At 40.4% G+C, this 24,685-nt stretch overlaps 1 protein-coding gene across 1 annotated transcript in view; it reads left to right on the top strand.

Moving 5' to 3' along the window:
- Positions 1-2,762: 2,762 nt before the first annotated feature.
- antxr2a (ANTXR cell adhesion molecule 2a) overlaps positions 2,763-24,685 on the top strand; it is an 84,107-nt gene continuing 62,184 nt past the window's right edge. Inside the window, exons 1-10 of the mRNA XM_071515237.1 lie at positions 2,763-3,224; positions 8,204-8,275; positions 10,815-10,886; positions 12,178-12,259; positions 12,393-12,497; positions 12,896-12,964; positions 14,713-14,793; positions 18,294-18,354; positions 19,231-19,326; positions 22,762-22,831. Of these exons, the coding sequence (XP_071371338.1) occupies positions 3,055-3,224; positions 8,204-8,275; positions 10,815-10,886; positions 12,178-12,259; positions 12,393-12,497; positions 12,896-12,964; positions 14,713-14,793; positions 18,294-18,354; positions 19,231-19,326; positions 22,762-22,831 (878 nt within the window). The 5' untranslated portion in view covers positions 2,763-3,054. The remainder of the gene's footprint in view (positions 3,225-8,203; positions 8,276-10,814; positions 10,887-12,177; positions 12,260-12,392; positions 12,498-12,895; positions 12,965-14,712; positions 14,794-18,293; positions 18,355-19,230; positions 19,327-22,761; positions 22,832-24,685) is intronic.

A 24,685-nucleotide genomic window follows, 5' to 3' on the forward strand; every position in this document is an offset into this window, starting at 1 on the left:
TCATATACTCTTACACTGTTGGACATCATCAATCTGTGATGTTCAGTGCATTCCAGGAGTTATTGTGTGATGAAGTGTTGTAATTTACGGAAGCCCATTGAGGACATATATTCATTTTTATTAACGCTGTGTTCTTGTGATAACTAGTTAATTTGCTTTGTTTTCCCGAGTTATCAAGTTATTTATCTCATTTTTTTGGTTTCTCAAGATTTCTCAAGAACAAAATATTCAACTCCAATGCCATTTATATACATTATAAACAGAAAATATTCAACTCTGTCATTTATAGAGGCCTACATATATACATACCCATATACCCATATAAACAGACATACAGTATATACAATATATTGTACTTGCTAGCCAAGTAGTTGGTGAACATTGGGCCGTTTCTGCGGTCTCAGCCGAGCCTCTTATGTGACTCAAAACACAACATGTCTTGTGGCCGCACTGTGATTCTGCATAACTGTTTTCTAACGCTGTGAAAGTGTTTCAGGGTGGAGTTTTCCTCTGAGTGTGTCATTGTAGTAGAACAGGCCAAGGTTATCCACAGCTTGACACGAAAGTCCTAGCTTCAGTTTATTTACACATGCAACTGATGAAAGCTGAAAAAGAAGGAATGAAGAAATACAAGCCGAGTGGGTGTGACAAAGAGACCCAAAGGGGCTTATAAAAACACAAAAGAGGAAAAAATACAAGATAACATACAGAGTCTGAATGATAAACACTTTTAAATAATTTCCAAGTAAATCCTATGACTTTTAGACCATAACTGCAACAGGATATTTTCTTATTACTGCCACATGCCTGCATTTCAGAGGAAGACATTCACTGTTCATGCGCAATATTAATTCTTTTACATTTATATTTCAATTCAAAAGCCTAAGACTCTGTGCTCATGCAGCATATTGTGACATCTTTCTCTGAAACGTTTTTTGATTTCAAAGCTTCACACACACATGGCCTCAACATCTGCAGCGTCTTCCTGCTCTTTTTTTTTTTTGGCCAACAGACTTTTCCGTTTCCCTTGCTAACAGTCACTGTATTGGGAAAAGAGTTTTGGATGTGCGATGCTCTTTTGCCACATGTTCATACTCTATTAAATTAAGTGTGTCGTTGCAGTAGCGCAGGCCAAGGTGAGATCCATGGTTGGACACGTGCCCCATCAACGCTTCTCAACCTGGGAGTCATGAGGTGATTTTTTGGGCTTGCAAGATGATTTATGGGAATGTGAGATAATATATTCCTAAAGCCTGTTGGTGAACATCAGTCTGTGCTTCTTCCAAACATTAATCAAGTCAAATGGCCTGGAAAGGGAAAATCAAAATCATCTTTTGGTGTCAAAGGTCCCCATCCTGTGTGTTTAACCCTGCAGCAAGGGGCTGCAAGCTGCTTCGCTGCTGCAGGTTGTAGGCCAAAAAGTTGAGAATAACTTACTGGTTTATAAAATAGCCTACATTTTCATCTCCATATTAGAGCTGCAGCAGAAGTACTGTGATGTGAACCATGTGGTTTTCAATACAGATTTTTGATTCATATAGAAGCTGCTCTTCAAAACACCCAAGTTGAATATAGATGGATTATCATGGCCAAAATCCTTTTTTTTTTTTGGATCAAATTTATATAAATATTCCTCTTTTCTACGCAAGGTAAAGAAAACTGAACATGGCCAACATTGTTTATCATTCAGCTAAATAGAATTCTATCAAACTACATTAAGTAATAGAAAAATAGCCTAGATGGTATTTCAACCAGGATGACAGAAAAATCATTTTTGGTGTAAACCCTTGGAAAAATTAAAATATCATACGTCATTTGTCCAAAGCATGCTACAGTACAAACATTTTTCTTTTAGCATTGGTGGCCCCAGTGGGAATCAAACCCCTAACCCTGGCAGAGTTAGTACCTTGCTCTGCCCATTGAGCTACACAGACCACATTTCATCTAAAAAGTTTTAAGAAATACCTCAGATTAAAATAAAAAGTGCAAGTAAAACAACTTTGTCACATGTGAATATTGTTGAAGTAACATTATCAAGTAGCGTTGTGTTAAAGATGGTGCAGATGTTGGGTGTGTACTCTGGGACCTGCAGACCTACAAAGCTCCAACAGCTGGTTCCGCCGGAACGCATGCGCACTGGAGTGATTAGTGGAGTGAGTAATGATGCCTTCAGGTGCCGTTGGAAATATTGCAACTAAAACTTGAGTATACATAAACGACTCAGAGTTGCAAACAGGGCTGGGGTTTTCAACTGTCTCTGGTATGCTAGTTGCTGAGATGTGACGTTTAGGGGGCGTGTCTTGAGGGAAAAGACACGCCCCCTAAATGTCACATCACTAGCTGGCTGATCCTGCGCCACCATCAAAAGGCAAAAAGAGAATTTCCCCCTTTGAATATTAATAAAGTTATCAAATCTATAATAAAAAATATGTATACCACAACTTCTGTCTAATAAATTCATGAAAAAATCAATTACATTCTTATGCACATTTTCTCATCTTCATTCTGCCGTTGCAGCACAAAGTAGCTCTGTACCGATGGATTTCTACTTTAAAACTACGCACTTGCATTCATTTTGTCACTATTCCCAACTAAAATAACTTCACTGGTCGACACCTTGTGTTCACTACTGCAGCACTCAGAAGTACGAGTTTGCGAGGAGCACCTGAACGCGGCATAACTTTGGTGTGGCGTGTGTACTTTAGCATAGGGGAAGTTTCTTCAGCAGGGATTTATCTTCTAAACAGATTCACATTGAGCGCAGGAGCCAGGTTGGACTTTATTGAGGATATATGAGTGAATAAGAAGTGAGTCAAGAGGATGGCGAAACAAAGCCGGTGACGTCGGCCGCGTGATTTCCCTTATTTCGCAGGTCAAAACAGTTAACTTTGTTGTTTTGCAGGAACTTTGACATGTTGCTCCTCAGACTCCGGGATGTGCACGTCGGATTCAACTGTCTCTCTTTCCTCGGCGCTCTGTGACGCGGACTAGGAGCTACTTTTTTTTATTTTTCACCAAAGTTTTTCCTCATCATTTATTTTCGTGGCAAAAAAAATGTTGGAACAGTTGTCACGTTTGACCATGGAGGATAAAAATCTTCAAGGAAGGACTCAGTGGATTTCGGCGGCAGTTGCTGTAATCCTCCTGGGTTTGTTTGCTTCGTCTTGCTGTGCGGAGGAAGCATCCTGTCACGGAGCTTACGACTTGTACTTCGTTTTAGACAAGTAAGTAAAGAAAGAGCGGGGTGAGTGTCAGACCGGGGTCGGCCACGTTTGAAGCTAGAGAATGGAAACAATGTTACAGCTGCACGTTATAGGACTGTTACATCTTGAAATGTTGTTACTATGCATTATGAAATGGTTTGACTTGCTGAACTCTGGAGTTGGTCGGCCGAGAGATACGAGAGTTGGTGCCATGGGCCAGGAGGAGGAGGAGGAGGAGAGGGGGGGGGGGGTTGTTACCGGAAGGTTGCCGGTTGGAGTCCCCGGTCCGACTGCGAAAACTTGGGTTAAAGGGGAAAAAGTGAATTAGAAACCCACTCAACCCTCAACAACTACTGCCGAGGTGCCCATGAGCAAGGCACGTGATAGACCTGCTAGGCCAGGGCTGCCTGGGCAATGTGATTTAAATCAATATCACGATAATAATTACGATTTTTATCGATATATATATATATATATATATCACGATATGGCTCACATTGCAAAATCACATGTTAATCAAATTAATGTTCATCCTGTTGAACAGAATGGTGATGTTTGGTGTGATGTCAAACAAAACTGAAATATTCCAATAATAATCCTTAAAATATTTAACAGTTTTTAAATAAAATGTGCTTGTTATCATCATTTTAGACAGCGAATCACCTTATCATCACCATATCACCATATTATTCCAGTGAAAGATGATAATAGGAACGATAATACTGAATCATCATCAATTGCCAAGCCCTAAGGCCTGCCCACCTGCTCAGTAGCCAACAGTCTAATCTAGTCCAGTGGTTCTCAACGTGGGGTCCGGGGACCACCAGAGGTCCTTGAGGGCGTTCCAGGGGGTCCCCAGCAAACTGATGAACTGTTAAACTTCAGCATTATTTCATTTACAAGAAGTTAACACAATCAGAGAGTGTAGAAGAATGACTGTTTTGATTATAGTTTCTCTGTTATCTCTCTACCTACAATACAGACAGTCATTGAGTTCTGGACAAAATCATATCTAACAATAAAAATATTCTCAGATTTGGGTCTGAGAGACAAAATCTCATCAAATAGGGGTCTGTGGCCCAAATGTGGACTAAATTTGGGGTGCTTGATATGAAAAAGGTTGAGAATCACTGGTCTAGTCTAGTCTAGTCTAGTCTTGTATATAGCCCTTTATCACAGTCAAGTCTCAAAGGGCCCTTATACTACATGTCATATACCATACTACATCATACATATACATACACATATACATCCTATACTAGGTCATATACATACCACACTACACACAAAAACCAATGGGCAATTTAGAGTCTTCAGTTACCTGAGACTGTGGTTGTACTGGTCAGCTCCCAGCTGTGACTGTGTGTAACTAACTTGAGAACCAGCATGCGTGCTCAGCTGACTCTCCCTGGATAACTAAAAGTTACAAAATGAGTCATTGGGAAATCGGCACTAAATCGCTGAAATGGGTCAAGTTGAACTCGAGGCAGAATGGTTCTGGGCCAAACTCTGTTCCTCTGCTGACTGTTCAAATGCAACACAGATTAACAGAACAATTCCTTGTGGTTTCAATGGTGGGAAATATTGCCATGTTGGAGGAGTGACAACAAAAAGGGAGAATGTTAGATAATCACCTCTTCCTCCCTGACAAAGCAAAGAAAACGCCTAATATCTGGATCACACAATACTGCAAGAGGGGAGGGGGGGGGGGGGGGGGGCATCAGGGAGGAAGAGGTGGAAAGTTACAATCTTTTCTTTTGTTGTCACTCCTTCACCCAACATGGTAGCAGGTTCCTCTTAACCAATAGTAATCATTCTTCAAACATTTTGTGACAGGCATCTATTAGGGTTAGACCAAAATGTAAATATCAGATATCAGCTGGTCATGCTGGAGGTTCCTCCCTGACCACAGATACAGAAAAACAGTCCGTAAAACCTGACAAGAAATATTATTTACCCATTTTATTTATTAATTTAAGTGTTCAATAGTGTTTTTTTGTAAATCGACTCTTTATTTAAAGGCTGTAATGTACCACAATTCCCCTGCCGTTGAATACATGTGGTGGGTCTCCCTGCCTTCAAGAGCTGCTGACACTAAAAGATTTTAATCAGTCTGGAGAGTTTTAGTGTCCCATGATGGTCTAAATGCTCTTTCAGAGGCTTCCACCCTGATAAGAATCAAATTGTGGGGGGAAACCCTGAATACATGGATTTTTGTTGACAAAAGTTGTTGAATATCGGCACAAAACATCAGCTATCAGCAGCTTCAATACAAAAATATCGGTATTGGTCTTCAAAAATCCATGTCAGTTGAATTCTAGTCATTAGGCTGCAGCCTTTCAAAGTTTATGGAGATGGATGGTGGAATATCCTATCACAGAAATAAGTGGATGACCATTTGAACGGACCATGGCCTTTTAACCCTTTTAATCTTGCAGTCAAGACACTTGTTGTTGCACGAACAGATTCACTCAGCTCAGCAAAAGATTACTCTGCTGAAGTTGCTCCATGCTCACAGGCCTTCAGTATATTAAAGGGAGTTTTCACCCTTGATAGTAAATGTTTTTCATACTGTCCTCCCCAAACTTGGAGAAAGTCCGCCTCTCAGGGCCGCTGAGTGAGAACACGGCTCTTCTCTGCCCTACATTCAAGCCCCTCCGCCCTGATTTAAATTGCAAAATTACAGGATGATGACAGAGATTGTTGGCACAAGTTTGACCCAGTAAATAGATTTTACTTTGCTCTGCTTTGTCCTCCACGCTTGTAAGTGGAGGGGCCTGGCGTCATTTAGCCTACAGATGCAAGTTTATATTCGTGTGATGGTGATTGCTCTTTCCAGGACTTGACAACATGGTTAATAGTTGCAAGGCTCATTCCAGAAAGTTGATGGATGATGTTTAGCCCCACAATGCCACACTGATAGAATAGCCCTAATGTAGGATTATCTGATTAGGCTTTACACAGAGCGGGTGAAAAACAGTGCCCCTTTAACCGCTGCACCATCACTGGGTACAACTGCCAGCTATTAACCACAGTGCTAATGACCAGGTGACGTTACAATATTGTCAAAGTGCAGTGGAACTTTCCTTTACCCCCGTTCATCGTCTCCCCCCTCCGCTGTGTGACCTTGTCTCTGGACACGGGGGAGGAGAGAGGCGGCATGAAAGATGAGCTTCCTAATGGTCAAACTCTTCTGTTTTATGTTCTCCGCACATACATTGAATTGTAATTATTGGTTTAATTACCCCCTTCCTCGTTACATCAAGGGCACATTTTACGCACTGTGTTCATTTTGGTCAGATTGACTTATCGAGGGGTGAGAGGGGCCAAGGGCTACAAGTTGACACCCACATAACATTGGTTTGCCCTTGATTACACCTGGAAATTTATGCGTCGGTTTCGACGATTACGAAATCTTAACGTCCTCGTTAATTCTTTTTAATGTGACCAATTGATTTCCAGTTCATACGACTTGGTTACTGTATATCATTTTTGTAATTTTTCAATTTTTTTATAGATAGGATGAGAAATTGGCACTAGCCACCAGCCAAATGTAGGTAATTTCTAGCTGTGGCTGGTAAGTTGTCTAGTCCAGTGTTTCCCAACCCAGTCCTCAGGGACCCCTTTACCTGCAAGTATTGGTTCCAGCTCTACTCTTGCACACCTGATCCAGTTAAGGTCTTAATGCTGATTGGTAGAGACAGATCTACCTGAACAGAGCAGCATGAAAGTGTGTAGGCCCCAGTGGGATCAGGTGTGCAAGAGTAAAGATGGAATAAAAACTTGCAGGACAGGGGGTCCTTGAGGACTGGGTTGGGAACCACTGGTCTAGTCTACCAGCCACTTAGTTGTTCTTTTGAAGGTCCTGTTTTATTATAAACACCTAGTTGGCTGGTGACATTGTTAAAGTGGCTGGTAAATTTTAGGCAAGGCAAATTTTAGTATGTGATATCCACTTTGGTCAGATTGTTAGTTTACCATTACTATCACAATAAAAAAAAAAAACAACAACTCCTGACTCCCAGCAGGCAGTGAAGTCCATGGGTTTGATTTATATTGCATTTGTGAAGTATTCTATTTTCCACAGCATGAAATTGAGATGCAGTATTATTTCTCATCCATTTGAAAACATGTTTAGCTAACTCACAAAGTTCACTCAGTTAAAGAGTAAGTTAACACCAAACCCAAATCTGTGTAAAGCCTGACATCTGATGGTGAAAAGCATGCTACTGGAATGGCCATCTGATATTGGCTGATCTTTGGTGCCAGGTGATGATGTCACCTTCTATAGAGTATAACAGATGGTGACATCACCTGGCACCCAAGATCAGCCAATAGCAGATGGCAATTTCAGTATCATGCTTTTTTGCCTTTAGATATCAGACTTTATGCAGAGTTTGGTTTGGTGTTTAGATACTCTTTCACATCGTGCCACAGAAATGTGATCATAAATGTGATTAGGATGGAAGAGAGCCTCTGAACATTTGCTGGTTACCTGCTAATGTTATCCCTTACAAAAAAAAAATCACATGTGCAAATACACGTGAATTCAAAGCACATGTGATTTTTTTGACACATATTAGTTTTCATATGTGAATGTGAAATTTCCCTCTTCCTATGAGAAAATGACATTTTTACCTGTGAATTGTATGTCTGTGTGTGAAATTAAGTTTTCACATGTGACACAAGTATTGCCATATGTAATGTCAGGGTGAAACGTGAAAAAATGTGGGGAAAAAAAAAGAAGTAAAAACTGTGATGTCAGAATACAATGTGAAAAAATTGTTCACATAGGAAAACCAACATGTGTCCCAAAAGCATTCACATGTGGGTTTTCACAATGTGACTTTTTGGTAAGTGATAGTAGACAAACTTATCAGCACAGTTGCCCAGTATGCGTCTGGTGTTAACTGCCCACTCTGGTTGTGCTACACTGAACTGACCAGCACACTGTCTGCTGGCTCTGATGCCCACAAGCTGACAATGCTTTCTCGCTGCAGGTCTGGAAGCGTTTCTGCAGACTGGATCGAGATTTACTCCTTTGTCAAGAACCTCACCGACCGATTTGTGAGGTGAGTATGCAGTCGTCGGTGTCAAGATCATATGTTTTCTTCGGACATATAAAATTACAAGTCAAGTTTATTTGTATTGCCCGTAATCACATTTACAGTCTCAAAGGGCTTTGCAGTTCCCACAATTTGAAATGAAACAAGAACAAGGGAAAACTCCCACGAAAGCCTCATTATTAGGAAAAGAAATGGATGAAACCTTGGGAAGGGTGAGGCAGGGGGAGAGGGAGGCCACTTCCAGGACGGTCAGGCGTGCAGTGGGTACTGAGAGTGGGCAAACAAAGATTAAATGTTGATGTAGCATAAACACAAAATACACAGCATAAAAAATACACATCATAAACACAAAATACACAGCATAAACACAATAAAAGCTTAAGTACAAATGTTGGATCCAGTTCTCCAAAATGAGATATTCACCGTTTTAAAAAAGTGATATCTACACTGACAAAGTACTTCATAGCACAAGGTTTAAAAAAATTATGGTAACTTAGGTGCATTGGTTGAGAAAATGGTAAAACATTTTTAGACAGAATCCCCTTTATTTTAGAGATATTGAATTCTAAACATCAGGTAAAGATTTGTTTTGTTTACCAAAGGGGATATCGTGCTTTGTTTTGAAATAGATCATTTCACATGAGTTGCATCCTGTTATTTGCACAGATAATGGACTTCCCATCTATATTGCAAACTATCAAATTCCAAAAACTCCTTTGCGTCCGTCCTTCCGTACGAAAATTCATTAAAAAAAAGACAAAAAACGTCAGACCGGGGAGCCGGCTCGAAACGTCGAGCTTGCATAACGTTTGAGTCAAACGGCGCCTGCCTGCCAGCACAGTACAGACGGTAGCGACCCAGCCAGAATGAAGTGGTTGGTTGAAGAAAATAGCAAAGGCACCAGGTGGGAGTGGGTGGCAGAGAGGAGCAGTCTTCTGGGCTGTGAGAATGGCCATTTGCACCGGGGGGGTCCGGCTCCACACTTATCCCCTGCTTCCACCACAGAACGGCTGACAGGCAGACAATGTACAGTAAAGCAAAAGAACACTGGAAGGCGACGAGGACAATCTGCTAAACAATGCTCGCTTACCAAGAGCACTTCTGTTCCGCCATGTGGAGCAAACTGGACTCCTTAATCAACCCCCAACCCCCCCCCCCTACTCTCCACCCCCCACCCCCACCCCCCACCCAATCCCACCACCACCCTCTGATTTGTCCCTGGCATCGCTGTCTCTTTTATCAGAAGAAAGAGTTGATTGTCAAGTCTTTCTTCTGACAAATAGAAAATATCTCTCTACAACGGGTGATAATGTGTACGATCAAAAAGCTCCTTCCCCCACCCGGTTTATTGAAGCTGAAGTTAAATTAACACCCACGGTTTCTCATGCATGACTTCACACGGTTAGTTTTATACTCCACATATGACTCCTATCAGGGCTCTCAAAGTGGAACTTGCAGACAGGATGCGGATCTATACGGCTGCCGTCGCTACCCTGCCAAATCTGGCCGTGTGGCTTAAAGATTGTGCTAATGTTTGCGGGGGAGGATCGCGACTGGGCCATGTGTCATGTGGGTGAGAAATATCAGCACCTCTCCTTATGCTCTCGGAGGCTTTGGATCTCCGAAGGCCCCCGTCCGGGAAGCACTTTTTTCGGTTAATTTCTCTCGAAGTTGAATTCGCCCCGTGGGAAGGTTGCGTTCTTTTATAGCTGTCAAACACCATGCGGGGAACTTTTTCTAGGACATTTATGCGGTGGGAGTATGTTTTCCTTATCAGAGTGCTGTGTTTTTTTTCCTAGATATAGGCTACATAGTGGCTTATTTACTCCGGGAACCAGCTGTGTTTGCAAAAAAAAAAAAAAGCAACTCAGAAGTTTGCAAGACAGTGAATCAGTGCTCTGATATGAGAGAATAAACAGTAACGCCTGTACAGAAGAGACAGTTAGTCCGATGCCAAGCTCACAGGTCTGGGAACACATTGGAGTGTCCAGTTGCCGTTCACACCCTTAAAAAGTGACAGGTACAAAGTATATATTTGTGCAACAGGATGCGTGTGTGTGTGTTTACGTGTGACTCATCATCACGACAACCTGTTTCCTGTCTGTGAATCAATTAATCACTTCCTGCGTCCCCTGGGAAGCCAGAAATGTTGCTTTAAGTCATACTCTAATATTAGTTGACATTATGGAAGGCCCTTTGTGTTTGATTAGTTATTAGCGCGCTGCTTTTATTTCTGATTAACTTGAACATGTGAAAGCTTTATATAAAACCGTCAATCACGCTGACTTTATTCAAGCAGTTTGAAGGGTTTTTACGTCTCAGGCTGTGTATGTGATTGTTTGATAAAGAGTTTGACTGTTGATACAAGGAAGGATTTTAACTGAGTATGAGACACTGAGACTCTTAAAATTGAATTATAGTCATGAAATTGAATTAAACGATGAAATATATTGTCATTAGCTGAGTGTATTCTATTCCTTTTAAACAGACATTTAAGTGGAGCATTTCTATTTCCTAATGTTTGATTTTTTTTTTTCCCCTACAGCCCAAGCATGAGAGTGTCCTTCATCGTTTTCTCAGCTCAAGCTCAAGTCCTGCTGCCTCTGACTGGAGACAGGTACTGAACGGTGTTACGAACTCTCACAGAATTAAAGGAAAATGATGACGCTTTGAATTTAATTTTTTCGTCAGCAGGCATCTGTCACATTGTTATGGTCCTGTATATCTGACTAGGGTAAACATAACACAAAGTTGAGACGATGTCCGTAGTCGTCCATAGCTGCTACTGCATCTGAAGAACCATTATTGAGAGTTAAAGAACCATCTTCAAATGTCAAAATATTCTTTAATCATGTAAAGTTCTCTGAAGAACCACAAAGCAAAGTGCAGAACTATTTAAGGACCTTTTTTGTTTTTTGTTTTTGTAGCTGCAATCCTTTTGGGAAATCAGAACCTAAATATGTTTCTGATATCAGGTCAAAACAGTTTCCAAAGCTGTTTTGATTTAACTTTTTACTCTGTGTTACAATATCATAATGTGAAAGTTTTGTTCTCCCCTGGGTTGACGTTGAACTCGGCCTCCTCTTACATGGCACCGTCTGTGAAATTCCTGCAGGGTGCCACTGCCAAGGTTCGGGGTTCAGTTCCCACCGGGGCTGCAAATGCTACAAATAAATAAATAAATAAATGAATGTGCTCATGGTGCTGTGAGACGCTCTGGATAAACATGTCCAACAAATTACATATGAAAGAAGTTTCTGCTTTTGTCCTCGTTGTGAAAACAACTTCATTGTAACCAGTTGTTACCATTAGCCTCCAGCCACTGAGATAGCTTGCAGCTAGCTGTGCCCATTGTTGTGAATGAGGAATGCTAACATGTTGTTTTTCAGTTGATTTTAGTGCTAATACAGAAACTTTTACCCACGATGTGACAAGAGAAGAAAAATACACATACTTAAAAATGCCAAAGTATCCCTTTAACACATTTGGTGTGATTTCACTACAGAATAGTACATGTCAGCGCTTGGTTGAAATCAATATCATGATAATCATAAAGATTTTTTTTCAATATGGATATTTATCACAATATGGCTCACGTATGCAAAATCACGTGCAAATGAATGTTCATCCCATTGAACCGAATGGTGATATGTGTGATGTCAAACAAAACTGACATTTTCAAATAGTATTCCTGGTCCATATTTAATTTTGTCGGAGTTTCTAAATAAAATTTGTTTGTTACCATCAATTTAGACAGTAGAAATGTGAGTCACAATATCCCAAAATCACCATATCATCACGATATAATTCCACTGAAAGACGATAAATGATAATATTGAATTATCGCCCAGCTCTGGTACATGTACCCAAAGTGTCAATCACTCATTACTGTTTATCTCTGTCTTAAGATACGAGATAGAGGAGGGTCTGAAGCGTTTGCGGGACGTAAAACCAGCGGGCGAAACATACATGCACGAGGGAATTAAAGAGGTAAGTTTCTCGCTCCCCTCGTTACTCCAGTGGCTTTCTTGTTATTTTGATCAAAATTTGAACAAATATTCAAAAACAGCATGTGGAATGGCCTTTTAATCAGCTGTTCTTCTTCCTCTGTTTGAACCTAAAGGCCTCGGCTCAAATACAGAAACAGACGACTAAGTCCTCGAGCATTATCCTGGCTCTGACAGACGGGAAACTCGCGGTGTACGTTCATGAACTCACAGTACGGGAGGTGAGGTTCACGTTGTTACACGTTATTTTCGTTAACATGCTGAAAATCCACCTTTTAAAACAGAATTCACTGTCACTAGTTGATACTGCGTTGTGTCTCGACGACATCCAGAAGGCTTTGGCTTTGGTTTATTATGAAGACTGAACTCTCAAAAGATCATAGGAGTGTAAAGATTAGTTTTGTTTTATGTCACTTTATTTTAGGTTAGTTTAGTTTAATTGCAAAAACAATGAAACATGAGAAAATAAATGAAATCTGGGGGTGGGTGGGACACATAAAATAAAACAACCCAAAATGCCAGAACGACTTATGTAAATTCTGTTTCATGGTGGATTTTTTTTTACCCTTTTAAATTCTACATGCTGCACATCTTTTACACCTTTTTCTATGAACCGCAGGCTGATGAAGCGAGGAAATATGGCGCTCGGGTTTACTGTGTGGGCATCAAAGACTTCGACGAGCAGCAGGTAAGACATCAGGTTCATCTGTAGCAGTGAGGTTTCAGTGTTCATCGGTTACAAGGGAAACGTCACCGTGTTGGAAGAGTGACAAGAAAGGTCAAACTTGGAGCATCAATGCCACCGCCTCTCTGAAAAAACAATGTCTGTGCGGGAGGGAGGGAGTTCAGATTATACTGTAAAAGGGGATTGAAGATAACTAAATTCCCAACTCGTGAAGAAGTTTTCTGCAAAAGGTTTTCTCTTTTAACAATGACCAAAACCTTACACTAACCTTAACCAAACTGTTTTAGTTGGCTAAACCTAACCGAAGTTATTTTACTTGTTTAAACTTAACCGTTACCTAACTTTTTGTGATGAATGGCATGTCTAATTTGTGCGACTCTTACATAATCCTTGTGGTGGAGGAACCTAATCTTCACATTAGGGGTGCACCAATTGATTGGCCACCAGTTAATGTTATAAATAGGTTATCAGTGATCGACCAATCACCGTTTCAACTCCCCGATAAAAAAAAAAAAAAAGTTTCAGGTAACACTTTACAATAAGGGTACATTAATTAAAGGTTAGTTAATGCTTAATAAGCATTAACTAACCCCTAATTAACAGTTAACTAACTAACTAACAGTTAACTTTACTAATGGTGTTCATGTTAACTAAGGTATTAATTTATACATTATTTAATAGTCATCTTTATAAACTATTAAATAATGTATAAATTAATACCTTAGTTAACATGAACACCATTAGTAAATTACACATTATTTAACTGTTAATTAAGCATTAACTAACCCTTAACTTTGTGTACCCTTATTGTAAAGTGTTACCAAGTTTGAATTGCCGGATCAGGAAACCGGTTGAACGTGTGCCATAAAAACTACGAGCCAATTTACGTCAGTCAGCAGCAGAAGGTTAGCAGCGAAGGCATGTCGTCCATCTGGCAATATTTCAAAATATCTGCAACAGATCATGCTGTCGCAGTGCAATATGTAATGTCATGTGCTACCAGGGGCAGGGGGTGAGTAATCACCTCAGTCATCATACACACACTAACATGTAATTACCATGTTTGGATAAAACCTGTGATGCATGTACACATGGATAGGCCAGCTATGTCGTGCAGCCATAAGAACATAATGAACGCAGTGCTATATTGGAATTTGCTGTTTGTGATTCTGTGCACTCTTACATGAAGCTGTTGTTAGTGGAAATTCTGTGTAAAATGCATCATTTCAGGCGATCGGATCAGTGATTGGCAATCGAAAACCCGATCAGCGCTTCCCTAATACTCGTTATTCATCTCCACAACATGTAATCTTCCTCTCCGAGTTTGTTCTCATTTCACAAAATTCTGTGAAACCGTGTTGGCTGCACAGAAGTCGTCGTTTTCTCTCTTTTGTCATGGAGGAAGAGGTGATAACGTTCCGGTCTTAAGTTTTGCTGTCACTCCTCCAACATTGTGGCCTGTCCCTTGTAACCATTGGTAACCGTTCTCCCAACATCCTGTGATGAGCATCTATTAAGTCAAAAACAAAGGCAATATTGCTCCCAGTTTGTGCTGCAATGTTTTTTTCTTTTTTATGGTTGAGCAAAGTGTTTGCCACAGTCATGCCATCTGCTATGTCTCCTCCTGCCCATGGTATGAAAGGATAGACAGTGCTCAGTCATAATGAAGAAAACAGAAAAAGATGAACGCACTGTTAAATCAGCAGTACTTCTTGTTTACTCGTGTAATGACTCTTTTATGATACGAACAGCTTGCTGATGTCGCGGACTCCAAGGACCAAGTGTTTCCTGTCAAAGATGGCTTCCACGCACTCAAAGGCATTGTGAATTCTGTAAGTTCGCCTCCTTTCCGTGTGCGTCTGTGCGCGTGTGTGTGTGTGTGTGTGTGTGTGTTACAAAGCGTCATTGAATTTTTTTGTTTTGATCAATTCAGGGTTGGGATTGGGTTTGGGAAATTAACAGCTGTGCCTGCTAAATTTGTCTACTCTACCAGCCACTTTGGCAGGTAACCAGTCATCATTTAAAGGTCCTTCTCTATTCTACAAATCAGTGAAGGTGGTAAAATAGTGCAGATGGAATCAGATGGACAAATGGGCAAAACAAGCTGGTTCCCTGCCCTGGTTGTGACAGAAGTTTCTCAAAATGTATGTAAAAACACAGTGATCGTTCTACTAAGGTGCATGGAAAAAGTCTATGGAAATAACTACTAGTTGTGTCCTCAGTTTGCAGACAGAGGAGGAAATGTCTTACCCACTCAACAGCAAATTAGACAAGGGAATGGGAGCAGCTTGACAGTTAGTCACTGCCCATATGACATGCTTTTCACAGTGTTTTTATTGTGTGGAGATCGTACAATGTCACAACAACCCTCTCTGCAGCTATTCAATGCAAGTTATGCTTTAAAACGGCAAATATTGTATTTTTTATATACAAAGTTAAAAAAATAAACGTCTAAACCAGCTCCATGGATCAAGCAAATATTGTCCGGGTGATGCTATAATCAGTGAATAGCTGTCAAATGTTTAATCTCAGCAGTAACAGTCCCTTAAACAGTGTTTATATGAAGTTTCCCAAGCAGCCTCCTCTTCTCCTGCCAGCCAATTAGTGATACTTTCCATTTGCTGCAGCTTTTAACTCGAACGCTTTCAGCCAAGGCGGGGGTTTTGCATAGTAATGTTTTCACATTACAGTGAGCCTCCAGCCCCAGTGAGGACGCTGACCCTCGCTGGAGCGCCTCGGCTCAGTCCTGCATCCATGTCAAAGCCGACACTGCCAGCAATGTTCGGCAAAAGAGCAGAACTACATGTAGCTGTCAGACGCGGCTGGAAGTACCGCATGCCAAAGGGTGTGTCTTGTTGCTGTTGTGTGATACTAAGTACAAGACTATGATTGATTATGTTGCCTTTCGAACAACTGCCAACCTGTTCTCAATCTCTCTGGCTCATGCCCCCTAAAAGTGGAACTGTGCCAACTTGTGACCGCACGTTGCAGAAGAAAATGTGCAGAATGGCGACCGTAGATGCCAAATGATGCCTTTTTTATTGTCCCTTCCCTTTTATTTTACTTGATTAAGTATTGCAAAAAACATAGAGGCTGCATGAATTTTTTGTATATTAGAAATATATTTTTTCAGATTCCATAAACCAACCCATTGTTCTAGACGAGGCATCAACTGGGATGCAGTTACACTCATTTTGTGACACTCAGAAAATGACGGTGATAGAATTGGAACCATGATGCATTCAAAGACATCAACAGGCTTGGTTGTTTCTTGTCATGTTATAAAGTAGTAAAAACATCACTAGCAGACTGCAGGGGATCAATAGAGAATTCTAAAAAATATATATAAAAGGAAAGAATGGTAAATCAGTTTTCTCTCCTAGAATACCAGTGTTTATGAAGGGAATGTTATGCCAGCCCTTAATGATTCAGATTAAAATGTTTTTGCAACCCCTGAAATGGTGGATTTGATGGTTTTAATTAACAGAAAAATATGCACATCACTTTGTCAGTGCTGGGCTAGGGAAGTCTCGTAGAAAAAGGAAAGAAATCACATAGAAAAAGGAAAAAGGAGTTGTGCTTGAAACGTCCATTCATTAGAAGTGTGCAGACTCTTCCTTTTTCTTTTTCTATGGTTTTAAAGCACCGCAGCACTTTTTAAAATGTGTTTTAAAGTGTGTATAAGAACATGCAGCACAACAAAAACCCCCTAATCAACCTCAGTCCTCGGAGGCAGTGTGCAGAGCGACTCTCTCAGCATCCAAATGAAACGCGGAGCATTCCTCTCTGATTAGTAATACTGGATTCCTCACTAGTTGGCCTCCTTGCTCCTCGGTTGGATTTCGAGGATTTGAGATCATCTGTGCAGTCTTTCGGTGCAGGATCCACGCCGCCTCTGTGACCGGAGTGACAGAACTTGTGGAAAGAGCAAGTCAAAGTTGTGTTTCTGGTGTGTTTCTAGAGTTTGTTGCCAAAACTGCCTGTTAGGCTGTTTATTTTTTCGATAATATACTGGGCCTTTGTTGTCTGAACTGTGGGCCTTTGGGAAAACCCCAAATTGCAATCGAGCCACAACATAATCGTTAACTTCCTTCAGCTACTGAACCCATCCAGTTTGTCTTGGAGCAAAAGCTGAGTATAGCACGCCGTATCATCGACTTGAAGATATTAGGATATTAACTTGTGATGGCATTCTCATTAGATGACGTAGGGAAGAGTTGCCTCTCAAACCTTTCCACCTAATTATTCCCACAAAACGGCTAATCCAAGCCTCATCCTTTCAGATCCTCTCGCCAATTACAGCGCTGGCTGAGAAATTTGGATGACGGCCTTCTTTCCCCAAAAGCCCATAAATAATTTTGGTCACTAGATCCCAGAGAAATGAGTAGCTCCCGTTGAGTTCAGCCAAACTGAGACCTCGAATCTGATCATTCAGAGTTCAATTTAATGTCTCTAAAATATCGAGGATCCATACAGAGAATCTAGTGTGTAATCTTATCATTTGTCAACCAATGACTTATTTACTATCCTTTAAAAACTTTAAAAATTTTGCTTTAGTCATTTTGTGAGAGTAGATGCAACATTTTTGAAATGGCAGAGAGAAAACTGTTCAGATTCCTAAACTAAACTAAAAACCAGCTCAGTGGATGGGTTCTCCTACCGTTTTGAGCTCAGGCAGGCAAACAGTCAATTTTGTTTTTTCTCGGGAACTGCCAAGCAAGTAATTAGACAGGGAAAATAGTGGCACAGAGGAGCAGCAGCAGATCCTTTTCCTCCCAGCTGTCATCTACAACCCTCTCCCCTTTTAACGATTCCATATCAAACCATCATATTTAATAAGGCCGCTGTAAACGCTCCCCCCCTCCACACTTCATTGAAGTTGAAGTTTCGCCCAACGTCAAATGAAAGGTTCAAGTGTCCTATATTGCAGTTAATATGCTCCTTTTTACCGACTGTGTACTGGGATTTGCATAGTTTGTCCTTTGTTGATTTATTGAATCATAGAAGATAGTGCGGTTCTATGACAGTGGGCTCACATAGGCCTCTTTATATGATAATGTAGGATCCCGGAGGTTTTTAATAGAACGGAGGAATGTAATAGTCTTGCATAATTTTCCCATAAAGGCTGACACAGCTGCCGTTTCTCCCTCCTGCTCTCTCCTCAGCTCTCCCCTTTAGCCGCCAGGCCCTGATCAGACGCAAGACATTTCTCAGGTGTTGCACCCTAATCTGTTTTCTAAACTTGACAGAGCCGATAACGGCCGGGCCTTGATGTATTTATTCTTGCTCCCCGTGCAATAATGTATCCATTTCATTTTTTTTTATCCTCCAGATATTAAAGCAATCGTGCACAGAGATCCTGAGTGTGGAGCCCTCCAGTGTGTGTGTGAACCGTGAGTGGATCTTCCCTACAGCTGTGTACAGATAGCTTCAGTTGTTGTAGAAATCCCTCTTTTTATTGCATGCTTGCTGAACTACTGTTGCACTTAGGACTTTTCCCCAAGAGCAACTGTGTGGAAAAGTTTAGTCTCAACTTCCCACCGTTTTCAGCTGTGGGAAGTTGCAAGTAATGACCTGGTAGCGAGTTGATTGAAAGACACTAGACTTTTGTTTTACAGTTAGGGTTTGACTGGTGTGTTTTTAAAGGCAGATGCAGATATTTTTAGACTGAAGCCACCGATAGCTGATATTTTGTACCAATATTTAATATCTAAAACTGTTCAAGTAGGCTAGTCAGTGTTTTCCCCCCAGGAATGTATTCTTATCAGCATGGAAAAGCCTCTGAAACAGCATTTAGTTCATCATGGGACACTAAAACTCTCCACTGAAACCCAGACTGATGAAATTCTTTTAGTGTCAGCAGCTCTTTAAGGCAGAGTGACCCACCACACCTGTTCAGTGGTAGAGAAACTCTGGGAGACATTACTGCCTTTTAAATGAAGAATTCATTTACAAAAACACATAATTGAACAGTTAATTGAATAAGTAAAATTACTATAGTCAGGGAGGAACCTCTATTTTAGCAGTGACTGGCCGATATCTGATATTTAATAAAAGGCTAATATCGGTCCAGTATATCAGTCTAACCCTAATTACAGTATTCTAATTTGTTTCTGCTGTATAGCAGTCAAGAAGTAATTACCTACAGTACTGGTGCAGGATAGATGCAAGACAAATGCATGGAGAACTTGAGCTGTACATGCTGGTTCATTAGAATGCTCCCGGTCTAATCTGTGTTCTCCTCCTGCTTGTTTGTTTACATACCGCAGAGTCCTTCGACATCGTCCTCAGAGGGAACGGCTTCACTCTTGGCCGCAGCAACGAGGGCGTCGTCTGCAGCTTCATCGTCAACGAGCAAACCATCAGTAAGTGTCGGACAGTTCAGCAGTAACTGCACTCTCTCTGTTGCTCTGTCGTATTTACAGGCAGAGCTTCTCGCCCATAAGGCCCGACCGAGGCCGGGTTTCATTCATCGGCTGCGTTCACACTGCAGCTGAGAGTGTCCCGATTTTGTTTTTTTAGTCCCTCACATGCAACACAGATCTGATGTTTTCTAATCGGTGTGAACGGCAAAAAGCTGCATGGAGTCACATTTTTTAAGTCCACATCTGGACCACATGGATATGTTGTGCAAATTTAGATCCTAAAGCATGCGATGCACATGCATTTAAACGCTGAAATCGGAATTTGTGAGCATTGCCATGACTATAAGTAAATCTTTCGTCATTCACTTGAGAAAATTGACACAATTTTTTGAGCACTTTGACTCTGATGAAGACTAGTTCTTGGTCGATGCGCGTTAGTCGCTGTTTTTAATATCTAGCCACTATAATAAAGTCTTTTTATATTTTTGTACCTGGTTTTTCTTTGGGGAATCCACGCCTTTATTTCCTCATATGTACCTTACGTGACTGGCAAGGAATATCCATAGTATATTTTTTGTCACTTTATGCTTTATTTGAGAGATATAGTGAGAATCCGGCCCGTGGAAGGTATGGGAGAGAAAGCGAGGGGAGGACATGCAGCAAAGGACCACGGGCCGGATTCGAACCCGGGTCGCTGCGGGAAGGACTGAGCCTTATGGTACGCGCCCTACTCCGTGAGCCACCAGGGTGCCCCTTGTCACAATTTTTTGCGTGGAGGACAACGAGACACAATGGAACGAAAGTGAAATGGCCGACTTGATTGGTATTTAGGGAGACGACTCAATTCAGACAAGCAGGAGATGCGTAGGTACAAAAACAGATGTTTATTGTTTATTGTTTATTGATAAGGATCACCATTAGCTGTATTAGCTATTCTTCCCACTAAAACACAATATACATCCAAGTTTAAAACCAGGCTACAGTAAAATCAAAAATTCAGATATGAGCAGCAATTTGGAAATGAGCAAGAAAGCCTGCAGTGTGAACATAGCCACAGGTTACACACATGTTTTTTTTTCAAATAAAGCTCCATCTTTTTTCATGTGTCAAACCTTTGAAACCTTTTATTTCTTACATTTTTTTACACATCTGTTGTAGAGCCAGTCCTCACATATAGCATATAATACCTCTTCAGCCATCACATAATGGTTTAAATGACATGTCAGGGAAATCCAATGAAGAAAAAAAAAGGAAGCATTGCTACTAAAGTGGCAAACAAGTTTATTGGCACTCAGCAGATTGTCCTCAGTGACAGGTCATATCTAAAACCCAGAGCATTATAGCCTCTTCTGGTCGCCCTGTGTGTGGACAATTTCCGTTTCCTTCAGGTTAGGAACTTCTCATTTTTCTCACATGCCGCAAACTTGCTTAACTGCAACAGACTCCTGACCCTCCCCTGCTCTTTTAATGTGTCTTGTATGTTAATGTTTGTTTGTTTTTTTCATTGTGAGCATGCATTGTGCTTTATTGTATTTTATGCCTTGCTCCAAATCAAAGTCTTGAACTCCAGGACCCTAAACATCAGATAACTCGTGTCTCCTGCCCAGAGCTTATAATTCATCTTCATACCCTCCATTGTTGCTGCGGTGTAATGGAGGACATGGTGGCTCTTTGGAGGAAGGAAGTGGCAAAACAAACGCTGGCCTGGACTTGTACACTTATCTTGCAGCCGCTTCTTATCTATGCGATCTAAATTCAGCAGGGGGAAAGAGGCTATGTAGGTCACTCTGCTCCTTATTTTGAGCTTGCAGTCTGTTCTGTTGAGAAATCCTTTTTTCAGGAAGCAAATGGGATTTGGCACTAAAAGCCAAACTTTTCAAGCACTCATTTGGCCGTGGGATCTGTGGAATTGATGATTGCCAATGACAACACTTCTCTCCTTGTCAAGCTATTTTTGATATTTCAACTTGACTAAAATACCTCAGCGTAATTTTTAAAAATAACTTCATCAGAATCAGAAGTGGCCATTAGCAGATGTCTTCCTGTTAGTCCTTTCTCAGTTTGGGCTGTCTCACGTTCGCCCACTTGGGGCTATTTATTCCCTCATTGGCTTTTGCATGTGTTCTGCCCAGACCTTTTTAACAGGAGGGCACCTTATAATTATGGACAGGCATTATGGCAACTATGGAACACACGCCACATATGTGGAACAGATGCTACCATCTTCTCCATCACCAAACCAGTTGGAGCCCCTCGCAGTGAAGTGGCAGGAAAAAGCCTGAATTTAATGTGAATTACCTCCGTGGCTGGAGATGGGTTCGGCCTCAGTGAACCTGTGCGGGGTGGAACACACACACACACACACACACACACACACACACACACACACACACACACACAGGCCAATGTAAGCACAGATCGTAATCCAGGACCCGCTTCTTCTTATCTGCTTATCTGCCCTTTTTTTTTAAACCCCCAATGACAAACGACTGCCCAAGTGTGGGAAGAGTGTCAAAATGTCTTACTCAGTTATTGTTACTTTGCTGAAATATTTCTTAAGTGGAAGTAAAATTACCGGTGTAAAAATCTACTTGAGTAACAGTAAGTACATTTAAAATGTACTCATTACTTAAAAAGAAGATGACAAAACAGAGTTCATAGCATCTTTTGGCTAACTGTGATCTTAGAATTATAAGGTTCTATATATATATATTTTTTTATCAAGATTGAGTTAATTATGATCCTTGAATTTTACTTATGATCCTTTGAATGCTTCTTTAGGCTTTTGTGAAAACAAAAGTTAGATATTTTTTACCAGATGGGAGGTCAAATCTTTGATGTTCAATATCTCATAACTTCTCCACCTAGATAGAATATCTATAATATATATAATTCCAAGCTCCAGAAATGTTACCAAAGCTGCTATAAAGGATACATTTAAGTGCTTAATGTAGCAAAGTGCAATACTTGCAGATAATTGTTCAGGTGAAGTCGGACAGTCTTATGCACCTGTGAAATGAAAAAGCGTTTCATTCACTCAGTAACGTTGTGTGGTAGGCTAATGTAAAAATAATATCTAAATCTAATTCACCGATAGATTTGAACACAAGAATTTGTACATTTACAGCTTTCTCACAGTTGAGACAATGAACTGAGAAACCAATTATGAGTGTCGTTCACACAAACTATTTGTAATAAGCAGCTTTTGTGCTCAGTTTAAAAAAAAAAGAAAGAAAAAAAAGTGCAATACTCCGGTCAAATTACTGACTTAAAAGTACAAGTGCAAGCACACAAAAAAGCTATTCAGTTACAGTAAAAGGAGTAATTTGTTTCTTCCAGCCTGTTATACATCTGGAAACAAGTTTATTTTGAAGTTAATTTTTCCTGACTGTCATGCATGGAGCTCATAAGTGTCTTTTTGTTTTTCTTTCCCAGATAATAAGCCAAGCACTGTGCGTAGTGATTACCTCCTGTGTCCCGCGCCAGTGCTGTACGAAGTGGGACAGTAAGTACCCAGTATGATTTGTGCTGTGGGGGGCATATGAGGGGGATTTCTGTTAGGGTTACACTGATACATGTATATCGGTTTGCCAATATATGGGATCGATATTGGCCTTTTATTAAATATCAGAGTATTGGCCGGTCATGTGGTCCACTGTTCCTCCCTGACCACAGCTATAGAAAAACAGTGTAAAGTTGAGTGGAGAGTGAAGAGTTTTAGTGTCCCATGATGCTCTAAATGCAGTTTTAGGGGCTTTTACACATTGTACACAAACAAATCACTCCATTCAATTCAACTTTACTGTCCCCGAGGGGAAATTCTCCTTGCCGCCAGATGCATAAAAACAAGTGTAAAACATATAGATGTAAATACGCAAAAGTACATAAGACACAAGAGTAATAAATTCAATTAAAACAGCATTAAAACATATGGGATTACACATATTTTCTTTCTATATCACTCCCAAACTGATTACCAAATACTGTACAAGTATGAACAACGGGTTACAGCTAAATGTTAGTCAAAGCTGTATAAAAATCTGAGTATAGAAGATCTGTATTTTGAATTATGGTAACAAAGTACAGAACAAAATGAACTAGTTTGTGGTTTAGTCGTTCCTTTGTTATTACACAATACTGTATTGCTGCTGAAGAAGTCAAACACTGGGAGCCCACACATGAAGAAACTGCTGATGGTAATATTTCTCATGAATTAGGTTGTACACAATTACTGGTATTTTGCCTATTGAAGCCCGTGTTTGTACAGTAACAAATCTACGCATGTTGACTGTCGGAAAGGTGTGCAAAAGTAATTACAGTCATGGATTATAATGACATTGTAGAAGTGATTGTAGAATTAAATGTGCAGACACAACAGTTTTTTATAAATCCTGCATCTATAAATGGCATTGTCAAAATAGGTTGAACTTTATTTTTTTCCCCCAAAATCATCATTATGCTGCCATGAAAGTCATTGTAACTGATACAAAATGTGATATTGCGTAAAGAAAAGGAATGTTGTATTTGTTGTACTCCGGGTCTCAGTGTCCCATCTTTCTCTTTTTCTTCTCTTTCTTTGTACGCACACACACACGCGCACACACACACACACGTGCACACACACACACGCACACACACACACAGATACTTCCTCTCTCACTACCAGGCTTACTGTTTTTTGCCTTCATTTGGGCTATTTCAAATTATTTTACTTCCCCTTTTCTTCATGCATTTTGTTGTTTTTATACTGTTCTCCTCCTGTTGATTTTTGACACAATTTGGTTTCTGTTTTCATTTAATTCACCTAAATCTCTTTTCCTTTGTGGCTTTTACTTGCACAGTTTCTATTTCTTCTCTTCTGTTTCAGTTTTTCATCGTTCGTATGTACAAATAAACTAAAGCTAAATCTATAAATTGTCTGTATGGGGAAAAAAAAACACTGGATGAATTCTGTGGAAATGAAGACTGTTTCACTTCCCACAAAGACACAGTAAACATGTAGAGCCTGACAAAAAACAATCAATACCTACAACCCACAAAGAATTAAGTAAAAACAGTGTAAATATGCGTATATTCTCGGTTGGATAGCTATTGTTTGATTTCGACGTCATCTCTTATAATCCCAAACCATAACAGATGATCGCTAAGGCATTCTAGATGGAACAACAGATTTTAATGTCCTCACTGACTACAATCCAATCAAAAATGTATGATTATGAGTGCCGCTGGCTCCTGAAGGTCTCTGAGTTTCAGCTCAAAAGGAGATTATGAATCGTATGATGACGATGTTGTAACTACTCCAAATCAACATTAACCTCACCTCAGATAATCCTCTCATTTCCAATCCAAACTACTTGTG

The sequence above is a fragment of the Centroberyx affinis genome, unplaced genomic scaffold (genome assembly GCF_046629955.1).
Source record: "Centroberyx affinis isolate AG114_WGS23_722 - 3 ecotype Tasmania unplaced genomic scaffold, CSIRO-AGI_Caff_v1 ptg000333l_1, whole genome shotgun sequence".
NCBI classification, from domain to species: Eukaryota; Metazoa; Chordata; class Actinopteri; order Beryciformes; family Berycidae; genus Centroberyx; species Centroberyx affinis.